Source organism: Scyliorhinus torazame, chromosome 3 (assembly GCF_047496885.1).
Source record: "Scyliorhinus torazame isolate Kashiwa2021f chromosome 3, sScyTor2.1, whole genome shotgun sequence".
NCBI classification, from domain to species: domain Eukaryota; kingdom Metazoa; phylum Chordata; class Chondrichthyes; order Carcharhiniformes; family Scyliorhinidae; genus Scyliorhinus; species Scyliorhinus torazame.
This window is the reverse complement of record NC_092709.1, coordinates 111,821,026-111,833,753: the sequence shown is the minus strand read 5'-3', so window position 1 is coordinate 111,833,753 and position 12,728 is coordinate 111,821,026. Positions and strand designations below refer to the sequence as shown.

Genomic DNA, 12,728 nt, shown 5'->3' with positions numbered 1-12,728 from the left:
TGTCAGGCTAGCGGTAATGGGAACAACTTGAAGCAAGTACTCTGGATAGTTTGCAGCAAGAGTAACTTGATTTAATTCCATTGAAGCGAATTGGAGAGATAACCAGCTTTTTTTACCTTTAAGGCTTTGCCCTTACATGGGGAGATGGGTTCCACATACTCCCAAGGCCTGCTGGCCTACTGCTGCCATCCTCTCCAAAGACCACCTACCTGAATTCCCTCACAGCTTCCACCATGAGCTAAAGTGGCACATCCGCGAATCATGGAGCTTCCCTTCCTCTTCTGGCATGCATCGTCTTCCTGTTTTGCTTCTACTTTGGTGTTCACAGTGTACAGTTCTGCCACTATACATGCTGCCATTATCCCTTTTAATAATTGGCCTACATTTGAGGTTCTGACTGATCTGCCTGCTGTACCTGAAGATGTCAGTCCCAGAGGCATCCTTTAATTGACTAAGCCCTACTAAATACAGCCACAAGGCACTCTACTAGCAGGGCCTGGTTATCAATTCAGATATGGTCCCAAAGCTGCATCAAAAAGTAAGTGCGTAAGATTCTGTCTAGTGTCAGTCTTCTGAATTCTGTATGCCCCTCAACTCTTGTGTATAAATGCACCAGTTAATGTTACTTTAATGTATATAGATCAGGAAGGGCTAAACTAGCAAGTCCAATATGTATATGTAGATCGTGGCTTAGGACAGGATTAAGTTCAACTGGGATATCCTCTGTTGCTGTTCTCTCCATTTTATGTGGGTCAAATGACCATTCCTTGTTCCTGCCTCATGCTCTTGTATAAGGTTAACCTTATTGAAAATAGATAAAGCAACTTAATAATTTTAATCTTCATGTCCTATAAATATAACCATGAAATGAGTTAAGGCAGTCTGTAATCCTTTTTTCTTTTAACAAACAATTTTATTGAGGTATTTTTTGGCATTGTAAACAGTTACAGATAACAGAAATGTGCAAACATCAATATAAAACTAATATTCAATCAAACCATACTGCACATGCCCGCTCCTCTCCCCTAGACACTACCTGCCTATTTATCCCTCCTACTCTACTCTAATCTCCACCCCCCTGCTGATGTTCACTCTCCCGCGAAGAAGTCGATGAATGGTTGCCACCTTTGGGCAAACCCCAGTACAGATCCCCTCAAAGCGAACTTAATTTTTCCCATACCCAGAAAACTTGACATGTCCGAAAGCCATAGTTCGGTCTTTGAGGGTTTTGAGTCCCTCCATGCCAGCAGTATTCGCCGCCGGGCTATTAGGGAAGCAAAGGCCAGAACATCTGCCTCTTTCTCCCCTTGGACTCCCGGGTCTTCCAAAACCCCGAAAATTACCACCCCTGGACTCTTGACCACTCTTGTTTTCAGCACCCGGGACATGACCCCCGCAAATCCCTCCCTGTACCCCCTAAGTTTAGGACATGCCCAAAACATGTGAACATGGTTCGCTGGTCCTCCCGCGCATCTAGCGCACTTGTCCTCTACCCCAAAGAATTTGCTCATCCGAGCTACCGTCATGTGGGCCCGGCGAATGACCTTAAATTGAATCAGGCCACGCCTGGCACATGCTGCGGTTAAGTTTACCCTACTCAGAGCTTCCGCCCACAGCCCGTCCTCCATCTCCCCGCCAAACTACTCCTCCCATTTGAGTTTCAGTTCCTCAGTCTGGGACTCTTCCCCCTTCATGAGCACCCTGTAGATATCCGAGACTCTACCCTCTCCTCCTTCTCCTCTAGAGACTATTCTGTCCTGGATCCCTATTGGCGGGAGGCGTGGGAAGGATGGGTCCTGTCTGCGTACAAAGTCCCGCATCTGTAAGTACCTAAAGTCATTTCCCCTTACCAGCCCAAATATCTCCTCCAAGCCCCTCAAATTCGCAAAGCTCCCCTCCCGCCGCCATGTTCGAAACCCTCCATCCATGTTCCCGGGGGCGAATCGATGGTTATCACATATTGGAGCCCAGACAGACGTACCCACCCCCCCACCCCCACATGCCTCCTCCACTGGCCCCATATCCGCAGGGCCGCCCCCACTACCGGGCTGGTGGAGTACCTGGCCGGCGACAGCGGTAGGGGAGCCGCGACCAGGGCTGCCAAACTGGTGCCCCTGCACGAAGCCGCCTCCACTCGCTCCCAGATAGACCCCGTACCCACCATCCACTTCCTTATCATGGCTATGTTAGCCGCCCAGTAGTAGTTGATCAGACTCGGCAATGCCAGTCCCCACTCGCTGCGGCTCCTTTCAAGCATCGCCTTCTTCACCCGCGGGGACTTTCACGCCCAGACAAAGCTCATGATGATTTTGCCAGTCCTTTTGAAGAAGGACCGTGGGATAAAGATCGGGAGGCACTGGGAGATGAACAGAAATCTAGGGAGGATTGTCATCTTTACAGTCTGCACCCTCCCCGCCAATGACAGCGGGGGTACATCCCAACTCCCTCCTCATTTGTTCTACCACTCTAGTCAAATTTAACTTGTGCAACCTGCCCCAGTCTCGTGCCACCTGTATCCCCAAGTACCGGAAACTTTCCTCCACCAACCTAAATGGCTGCTCTTTCAGTCTATTCTCCCAGCCCCTTGCCTGCACCACAAACATCTCACTCTTGGCCATATTTAATTTGTACCCTGAAAACCGGTCGAACTTCCTCAATGTTTCCAGTATATTTTCCATCCCGGCCAGTGGGTCCGACACGTACAGGAGCAGGTCGTCCGCATAGAGAGAGACCCTATGTTCCACCCCCCCTCCCTAGTCATTCCCTTCCACCCCTTCGCAGCTCTCAACGCCATCGCCAACGGCTCTGTGGCCTGCGCGAACAGCAACGGGGAGAGTGGGCACCCCTGTCTGGTCCCACGGTGTAGTCTGAAATAATCTGACATTATCCTGTTCGTCCTAACGGTAGCTTTTGGGGCCTGGTACAATAGTCTGACCCAATTAACCAGTCCCTCACCGAACCCAAACCGTCCAAGCACCTCCCACAAATAGCCCCACTCCACCCGGTCAAAGGCCTTCTCATCGTCCATTGCCACCACTACCTCCTTCACCTTGCCCGTCGGGGGCATCATGATCACATTAAGCAATCTTCTCAAGTTAGCTGTCAGCTGCCTGCCTTTCACAAACCATGTCTGATCGTCCCCAATCACCTCCGGTACGCAGTCCTCGCTTGGCATCCACATTGATCAGGGAGATTGGCCTGTATGACCCGCACGATTCCGGGTCCTTGTCCCGCTTCAGTATCAGCGAGATGGTGGCTTGCGACATCGTCGGTGGCAGGGTCCCTCTGTCCCTTGCCTCATTAAAAACCTTTGTCAGGACCTGTCCCATTATCTCCGAGAACTTTTTGTAAAACTCTACTGGGTATCCATCCGGTCCCGGGGCTTTCCCCGACTGCATGGCCTTTAGGCCCCCCAATACCTCCTCCGCTCTAATCGGGGCCCCTAGCCCGTCCACTAGTCCCCTGCCTACTTTTGGGAAGGTTAGTCCATCCAGGAACCTTTTCATGTCCTCTGGCTCTTCCGGGGGTTCTGAAGTGTACAACTTACTATAGAAGTCCCGAAATACCTTATTCGGTCCTGCCGGGTCCTCCACTCTGCTCCCCTCCCCATCAACAACTCTACTTATTTCCCTGGCAGCCTCCCTCTTCCTGAGTTGCTGCGCTAGCAATCTACTGGTTTTCTCCCCATGCTCATACACCACTCCCCTCGCCTTCCTAAGTTGTTCCACGGCCCTACTCGTGGATAGCACCCCCAGTTCTGCCTGCAATCTCCGTCTCTCCCTGAGTAGGTCCTCCCCCGGGGACCCCCGCATGCTCCTCGTCTATCCGGTGAATTTCCCTAACCAATCTGTCCATTTCTGCTCTGTCCGCCCTGACCCTGTGAGCCCGAATTGAGATCAGCTCCCCCCTCACTACTGCCTTCAGCGCCTCCCACAGGGTCGCTGCTGAAACCTCCCCCGTATCGTTCACCTGGAAGTAATTTTGCATACACTTCCGTAGTCTCTCACATATCCCCTCCTCCGACAACAGTCCTACGTCTAACCTCCATTGCGGGCGTTGGTAATTTGCCCCCCCGACCTGCAGGTCGGGGCATGGTCCGAAATAGTGATTGCCGAGTATTCCGTATTCTTTACCTCCCTACACAGTCCCTGCTCACGATAAAAAAATCAATCCTAGAATATACTTTATGAACATGCAAATAAAACGAGTAGCCCCTTCCCGTCGGCTGTCTGGCTCTCCATGGGTCCACAGCCCCCATTTGCTCCATGAACCCTTTCAGCTCCCTTGCCATTGCTGGGAGTCTACCCGTTCTGGGACATGACCGGTCCAGCCCCGGGTCAAGGACCGTATTAAAGTCTTCCCCCCCCCCATTATCAAATTACGCGAGTTTTGGTCCGGGATCTTCCCCAGCACTCTTTTGATAAAGTCAACGTCGTCCCAGTTCGGCGCATATATGTTCACCAGCACCACTCTTCTCCCCTCCAGCTTGCCCCTTACCATAAGGAATCTGCCCCCGCCGTCTGTGACTACGCCCTCCGTCTCAAATTGATCCCGCTTATTGATCATAATTGCTACCCCCCTGGACTTAGAATCCAAGTCCGAGTGGAAGACCTGGCTGATCCAGCCCCTCCTTAGCCTAGTCTGGTCAGACACTTTCAGATGTGTCTCCTGCAACATAATTACGTCCGCCTTTAGAGCCCGCAAATGCGCAAACACACGTGCCCTTTTAACTGGCCCATTTAGTCCCCTGACATTCCAGGTGATCAGCCTGGTTGGGAGGCACAACCCCCCCCCCCCCCTCCCTCCCGCCGGTCAGCCATAACCTTTCTTGGGCCCGCCCCAGCCCATGCGCCGTGCCATTCTTGGCTGCCTCCACCCCAACCTCCTTTCCATTACCTACTTCAGATCCCCCCCCACGTCAGCAAAATAACTCCCCATAACCCCACCACTGTCATTCACTGGCTGTATTCTCCCCCCCCACCTGACTCCCTTGAATAGCCAATCTGCTAGCCCGGTGACTCATCGCTCCGGCGCCCCCTTGTCTCACTCCCATTGTTTCCCCGACCTCATCTCCCCACTCCCCAGCACACCATCCCCCACTCCGACCCACTGGAGCAGTCTCACTAAGATGGGAAAGATCAAACAAGATGCAAACATCAAACAGCAACGCAAGGCTGCTCCAGGTACAACACATTCCCAGCTGTGTACACAGAAAAGTGTTAACCCACGTCCCTTTATGAGCACTAAAAAAAAATATATAACACCGCAATAACCCAGTACCCGTACATCCCCCATCCGAAACAAACATAAAAACCATAGACATAAATGAAATAAAAGCCCCCAACCAACATCTTTAATCCCCATTGCTGACCGGCCACCCTTTTGTTACAATACAGGCTCCAGCGCACTCGGAGAGCCCAACAAAAGGTACCCACCACAACAGAAGAGAAAAAAAAAGGGGAGGAAAAAAACAACAGAAAAAAGGAAAAAGACCATTCGAAAGGGGGGGGGGGGGGGGGGGGGGGGGGTAATACCCTCCCCCCCCCCCACATCCCCCACAGGCAAAAACTGCCCACAAAGAATACACCACAAGACACCTTTAAAGCAGTAAACAGTCGACCTGCAGTCCAGGCACAGTAGGCGTCCCTTCAAACAGTAATTCTCGGACCCTAGCTTGCGTCCGTGGGTCCTTTTTTTCGAGACCAGCCCCTGATCCCTCACAAAGTCCATCGCTTCTTCGGGCTCAGAGAAGTAGTGGTGTTGGCCCTGATGCATAACCCAAAGATGGGCCGGGAAGAGCAGACCAAACTTTACGTGCTTTTTGAACAACATCTCCTTAACTTGTTTAAAGGCTGCTCGCCGCCTGGCCACCTCCTGGCTTAGGTCCTGGTAACTGCGAAGGACACTGTTATTCCACGTGTTGCTCTTAGCGCTCTTTGCCCACTGCAGCACCCGCTCCTTCTCCACAAACCTGTGGAACCTAATCACCATCAGACGGGGGCCCCCCCGGATGCACCTGTCTCGCCTGTACTCTGTGTGCCCCCTCCAGCTCCGGCGGTCGCGGACAGGCTTCAGCCCCTATCAGCTGCATCAACAGGTCCGCCACGAACGCTGTGGCATCAGCTCCCTCCACCCCCTCCGGGAGGCCGATGATCCTCAGATTTTTGTCTACGGGCTCTATTTTCCAGCTCCTCTACTCTGTCCAGCAGTCTTCTCTGTCTCTCCTTCAACCCGTCGACTTCTAGCGCAGCCATCGTCTGCGCGTCCGCCTGCTCCTCCACCACCTCCCCCAGCTCCTTAACTTTTTTGTCCTGGGCATCCAGTCTCTGGTTCAGCTGATCCACTGCCTTCTGAAGTGGGTCCAAGTTATCCCGCTTCAACGACTCAAAACTGCTCTTTATCACCTGCAGCATGTTATCCAGCACCTGCTGGATCGCCGGGCCCGAGGTCTGCAGGTCCGCCATCTTTGCTCCCTGGTCAGCTTCCCCTGCACCTTGCCTTTGTCCCTTCCTCTCCCGTTTGCACTGCTTTCTGCTCTCCCGCAGTTCCATGCAGCTCTGCTTGCTCCTTAGCCCCCCGTGGCCGTCCTTTCAGCGCTCCACAGCCCCGCAAAACCGGGGAACCAGGTCCTCAAATCCCGCCAGAGTGAGAGCCCCCGAATGTGCGGCTCACTCACTCCCTGCAGTCTGTAATCCTAACTGTAACAGCACAGTGTCACTAGTAGTGGTTACTGACCGTTGGTTGTTTTGTACAGTTAAGCATGCACTATGAAGAAGGAAAAAGGAATTGAATGCAAGTAACTAAGTGGTTCGCCAAAGCATGGGATGGGGCGTCTACTATAATACGTATGTAGTTCACTGCACTGATTGTTTTAAACAATTCCAGTCCACAGACACTGCTTGCTGGAATGAATAAATTCTTGTCTCAGCTGGAAATCACATTCCGAAGAGATCCAAACAATTTCAGACCAAGGATTAATAAAATGAATTCTATCAAGGTGAGCGTAAATTTATATATTGTTAACTCCACAATCAGATGAGTGAAAGCAACGTGCAATATAATTGAAGTAAAATTCTGAAAATAATTCCAAATAGTTTGCAAAATATTTATAGAAAGCATGCATTTATTCAAGCTCCCTTGTACTACCGATACTAAGCCTTAAATAGTAGTTTTTTGTTCCGAAAATACCCGAGGTAGAGCAAATTATCATATATTGATAAACAAAATTGGAGAAAATAGTGAGCAACGCTTTTCACTGGTTGCACTGTTATAAGGCAGTCTTCTCACTATTAGTAACACTACATTTATTCTCACAGGGTTCAGAAAAAGCATTAGTAGTATAGCACTTGGCTCTATCAGCACAGTGCATCACTAAATAATGAGAATTGGATCATATCTGCAGGTCTGCACACCGTATATTCATAGTCTTGTTTCGGGTAATGTGCAGACACTGAGCCATGTCTTCCAAGTGGCAAGAGGAAGAGTGGCTTTGGGAGGTGAGCGACTATGGGCTGCTTGTAAATTGGCTTCAGCAAAGGTTCATTTTCCTTTGAGGTAAATAGTTTATGATATAGAGGAGGAATGGTAAACATGTTTAAAGCTCTTTTTCTGGAAAATGCAATAGGGAAACCTATAAAGTTTGCTCGATGTGACTTCTTCTTTCTCTTCAATAGGATGTGGAGCAGAAGAAGAGTGGAAACTACTTTTTCTTGGATGACTAGAGTTTCATTTTCAGAGAGCCAAATATTTGAATCCAAATTGCCATATTCAATACAAGAAACATTTCGAATGAAAACTGACAGGCTGCATCTTTTACAGTTCAATCAATAACTACAGAGCAGTTCTTTATAATTTTTTGAAATTGTTAATTTTCCCCTTGAAACATTTGTAGGTAATTGGTATATGATGCTGAAAATTGTGGTTTTATCGCATCTACATTTATTTATCGTGGCTGTGATGTAAAACGCCAGTTTGAGGCAGATAAGGTGGAAAAGAAGGCCCTGGAACTGGTCAAAAACAACCATGTGCTGTAAAAGGTGACCAGAGAAGTTGTGGTATATTTAACAAAAAAAAGTGGAAATGTCAATTCTACTTTATTTTTACATGGTTTCTTTTGACAATAATTGCATTTTGATGCGTAAACTTTTATTTGCAAACAGTGTCCTATTAACAATATTAAATCATATAAAAACAAGGAATACATATTGTTTCCTATTCCTTTTCGTAGGTTGTAAAATGCAAGATAATGCACACAGGGAAATCTACATTGAGTACAATTGAAAAGGAAGATTTTTCTCTTTGCCATGTGTCTTTTGGGATTTATGATTTTGTTTTAGCACAGAGGAAATTTTCTTTTATGACGCTACCTGCATATTGGGAGTCTATCTGCACAGCTTGGAGACTGTCCAGATGGAAGAAGGAGGGAACAGTATGTGGTAGTTGGAGAAGATTCAATAATACTCTGGATGGAGAGCATCCTTCCTCAGCAGAATGTAGAGCAGGGATTTTTGAAGTATGGGTCATGCCTTGCGGGTGGGTCTCAGGCAAGTGTTGGGAGGGTCGGGGTCAATCGGTTGCTGCGTTCCCTCGGTGGTCCCAATTGTGGGAGAAGCGCCCAACAGCTGCTACAGTAATTTTTGTTGAGAATGGTAGCCGCTGCCGCCTTTTAAATAAGAACTAAATGAGGCCCTGTGCAGTCTTCCGACCAGAAGCGACAGCAGTGAGCAGATCACTTGCCCTGCACACACACACTTGATGTCAAACACCCTGGATGTACGTGCTTTTGACGCCGAATCATGGAGGGGAGCTTCTTCCATTTTCTAGCTGCTGGCAAGCAAGGCAAGAGGACTGTGAAGATGAATCATTTTCGAAAAGTAAAGATGGTCAGAGACACAAATAGGCAGTTTACTTACTGGTGGTATAATGGGAAAATTGGGAGCAAGTAACCCTATACTGGCCATGATCTCACAACTGAATCTGCTGGAGAGAACTGCTCAGACAGTGTTAGTGTTAACTCTGTACAGAGCTCCAGGGCCTGTGGTTAACAGCCTACAAAGAAGAAGCTTAACTCGGACAGAAAGCAGTATAAAGATGATTTCTTGAGGTATTGTTTTGACAACTGCCAATGCAAATAAGGATGCAAAATCCATGTGTGTTATGTGCAGGGAAGGCTGGCAAATGAGAGGAGACATTTCAGATTTTGAAAGAGAAGGTGGTGGGTAAAAAATTCCTTTTGAAGTTTAGACCCCAGAGACAGTTATTAACTTATAACTGATTCCAAATGAAAAGACTATGCTGCTGTATACACATTAAGAACACACCAAAACCCCATGAAGCTGTCAGCATTCTGAAGTAGCATCTCCCAGGAGTATCCGTGCTGAGTAAAACAAGCATTTTGTTGCTATTGCCTTTCACAATGACAAAGGTGTGAGGTTGGATTTTCCATTCTCTCAAAGGTGAGGATGGCACAAAGGAACTGGCTGAAGTCTCTGCTGGATATGCACATTGCCCTCTCCTGTGAACCTGATTGCAGTGAGATTGTGAGAACCAAACAGGCTCCCATTTTGCATTAAATGTAAGCGAACGTGGTGTGGGTTGAGAAGGTTGGCAGACTTGGGTCGCAAAGTTCAGCTGGTTGGCAAAAGTGGGCCCCAGGGGGATAAAAAACACATGGTATGTTGCCTTCCCACTGCCAGGGGGAAGAACACCTCGAACTGCCCTGAATATTAGAGGGGAAGTCTTTAAGTGTGAATCATATTGGGACCAACAAGATCAAAAAAATAAGCAAGAGGTTCTGTTCTGGGAGTAGTGGGAGCTAAATTTTTTTTAAAAAATCTTTCCATCTCTCGACTGACTGGAGATGGTGTGTTTTGAAGAGAAAAATATTTTAACACTGAGTACTGTAACTCAAGAACAGATTTTTAAAAAAAGACAAGCTCATAAGTAAAATACCTTTGCTTCTGAAATGTGGCAGGCCTGTGATTTCCTTATGGTTCACTGAGGAAATCGAAGTTTCCGACAACTGATTTGCAATGGCGGGTTTCTGGTTTCTTTCCAGTTGAGATGCAGTCAAACCCGGTTTGATAGGGAAAACCTGGTTTTGTTCTTCAAGTCGGTAGCTGAAGGTTAGTCCCAATTCTCTGCCTGTTGAAAGTCTCTGCCTGTTGAAAGGCCAGATCCTTCCTGTACTGGTCAGGAATCTTCATGTTCTGTCTCTTCCATGGCTGTTCTCAAATGTTCCTCAGCAAAACCTGGTTTCTATCACATGACCATTGTTTTCTATTGTCCACACAAATGGTATCTTTTTCTTTAAATGATTTTATTGAGATTTGTGTGGTATATTGAACAAGGGTAAGCATGTACATAATTTGATTTGAAGACAAACAAAATAAAGAAAAAAGGATAAAGAGAAATATTTACACATCAGCCTGCTTCTGTTATTTACATCAAGTCATCTTGCATTATTTACAATAGTGGTTATGGTTTCCTGTTCATTTTCCAGTAGGTTTTTGATTCTGCCTCGGTCCCCTATTCTCCCTCCCTCTTCCTGCCCTCCCCCTCCCCTGGCCATCTGGTCTGCCTTCCCTCATCTGTTCTTGTACCCTGCTCCAGTTGTGTTGGTGTGATGCCGTGTCTTGTGCTATTTGTTGGGCATGGTTGGGTTCCATGTCTCTTTGTTTCCCCCCCCCCTTTCCACCGCCCCTTTGTTGCTGTATCGTGACTACCCTTTCCTGTTCTTTGGCTGTTGGCTGCAAGCAGGCCTTGGAACAACCGGGTGAATGGCTCTCACGTTTTGTGGAAGCCCTTTTCCAACCCTCGGATTGCGAATTTAATTTGCTCCATTTGGGAGAAATTCCAACAGGTCGGACAGCCAGTCAGCAGCTTTGGGTGGTGCTGCTGACAGGCAGCCGAGCAGGATTCTCCAGCGGTCGATTAGAGAGCCAAAGGCAATGGCGTCGGCCCTCCTCCCCATGAATAGGTCTGACTGTTCTGAGACCCTAAAGACTGCCACTTTTGGGCATGGCCACCCTCATCCCCACCACCTTGGACATTGCCTCGAGAAAGGCAGTCCAGAGCCCAGCAAATCTGGGGCAAGACCAGAATATGTGGGCGTGGTTGGCCGGGCCTCCTTGGCACCGTTTGCATTTGTCCTCCACCCCGGGAAGAGCCTGCTGATGCTGGTTAAGTGGGCTCTGTGTCACCACTTTTAGCTGTGTTAGGCTTACCCTTGCGCATGTGGAGTTGGAGTTGACCTGTGCAGTGCTTCGCTCCAGAATCCCCAATCTATTTCAAAGCTCAAGTCCCCCTCCCATTTCTTCCTCGTCTTGTCCAGTTGAACATTATCCCTCTCTCGTAGTTGCCCATACATGTCGCCACAGTTCCCTTTCCCTAGGATGTCCACATCCAGTAGGTCCTCAAGCAGTGATTGTGATGGTTGTGGGTTCGTCCTCGTTTCCCTATGTTGGAAGTTTTTGATCTGCAAGTATCAAGTTTGGGAAAGTAAGGGACAGAGATGGGAACCGGGTTGGAGATTCAGCTGGGGTCTATAAGGCATTCGAGGAATTCTACAGCTGGGCCGGAGGGGATAAGGCAATTCTTAGGGGGGCTGTAGTTCCTGAAGGTTGATGAAGACTTGGTAGAAGGGCTGGGGGCCCTGATCGGGTTGGAAGAGATAGCGGATGGGCTGAAGGCCATGCAGTCGGGTAAAGCCCAGGGACCGGATGGTTTCCTCGTCGTTCCCCCCCCCCCCCCCCCCCCGCCCAACACACAAAGTCAGCTGGAAGTTTTCTGTCAGTTCCTCGAGCTTTGTCAGTGTAGAAGTCCCCAACAGTCGGTGTGTCCGTCCCCCCACCCCCCCGTTCTGTCTCCACCTTTTGAAGGGAGGGGGCAACTCCCCCCCCCCCCCCCCCCAATCACAAAGCAAACACAGCCGAAGTTGATGGGGGAAGAAAAAAGGGGAGGGGCGAGGACAAATGGGATGGACCACAAACCAAGCCAGAGGGAAGGACAAGATAAAACTTTCTGTACAATACAATAAATTAACTGCAAACGATGTATATAATTGTGTAAATTTGGAAAATGCAAAAAAAAGATTATTTTTTTTAAAATTCTGTGGAATTGCAAGAAGTCTGCAAGTGTGTTGTAAACTAGCTTCTGCAGTTATTTGGACAATGGCAGCCATTTATCCACAAGGGAGGTTGTATTTTAATGCCCTCTCAATGAAATGTTCCGTTTGCATTTTGAGTCTTGACCAGGCAGGCTAACGTCCGGCCTTATGTAGTTCCATGTAAAGAGGTCACCTTGCTTATCAACTCCATTTAGTTTGAAAAGTAGTGTCCATTTTTCATAAATTCATGGGTTAACAAGGATCATAATTTCTTGATTATTACTTGAACTATTTGCAAAGGTGGTAAATAGATTGTGGACATGAGCACAAAGTGGGGGAAACATGACACTAATACTTAACAGGAAGGGAATGGCACAGGTTTAAAAAAAGGGATCCGATCCAAAAAGCAGAATATAAGCCCATAAGATACAGCAGAATTAGGTCATTCGGTCCATCAAGTCTGCTCTGCTTTTCAGTCATGGCTGATATGTTTCACATCCCCATTCTGCGTTTCCCCCATAACCCTTGATCCCCTACTCTTATTAATAAAGAACCTATCTATCTTGAAGACACTCTGATTTGGTCTCCAAAGCCTTCTGCAGCAGAGTTCCACAGATTCACC

At 48.2% G+C, this 12,728-nt stretch overlaps 1 protein-coding gene across 1 annotated transcript in view; it reads left to right on the top strand.

Moving 5' to 3' along the window:
• abce1 (ATP-binding cassette, sub-family E (OABP), member 1) overlaps positions 1-10,425 on the top strand; it is a 113,228-nt gene extending 102,803 nt beyond the window's left edge. The window contains exons 17-18 of the mRNA XM_072496130.1: positions 6,886-6,997; positions 7,674-10,425. Coding sequence (XP_072352231.1) covers positions 6,886-6,997; positions 7,674-7,721 — 160 coding nt within the window. The 3' untranslated portion in view covers positions 7,722-10,425. The remainder of the gene's footprint in view (positions 1-6,885; positions 6,998-7,673) is intronic.
• The last annotated feature ends 2,303 nt before the right edge of the window (positions 10,426-12,728 follow it).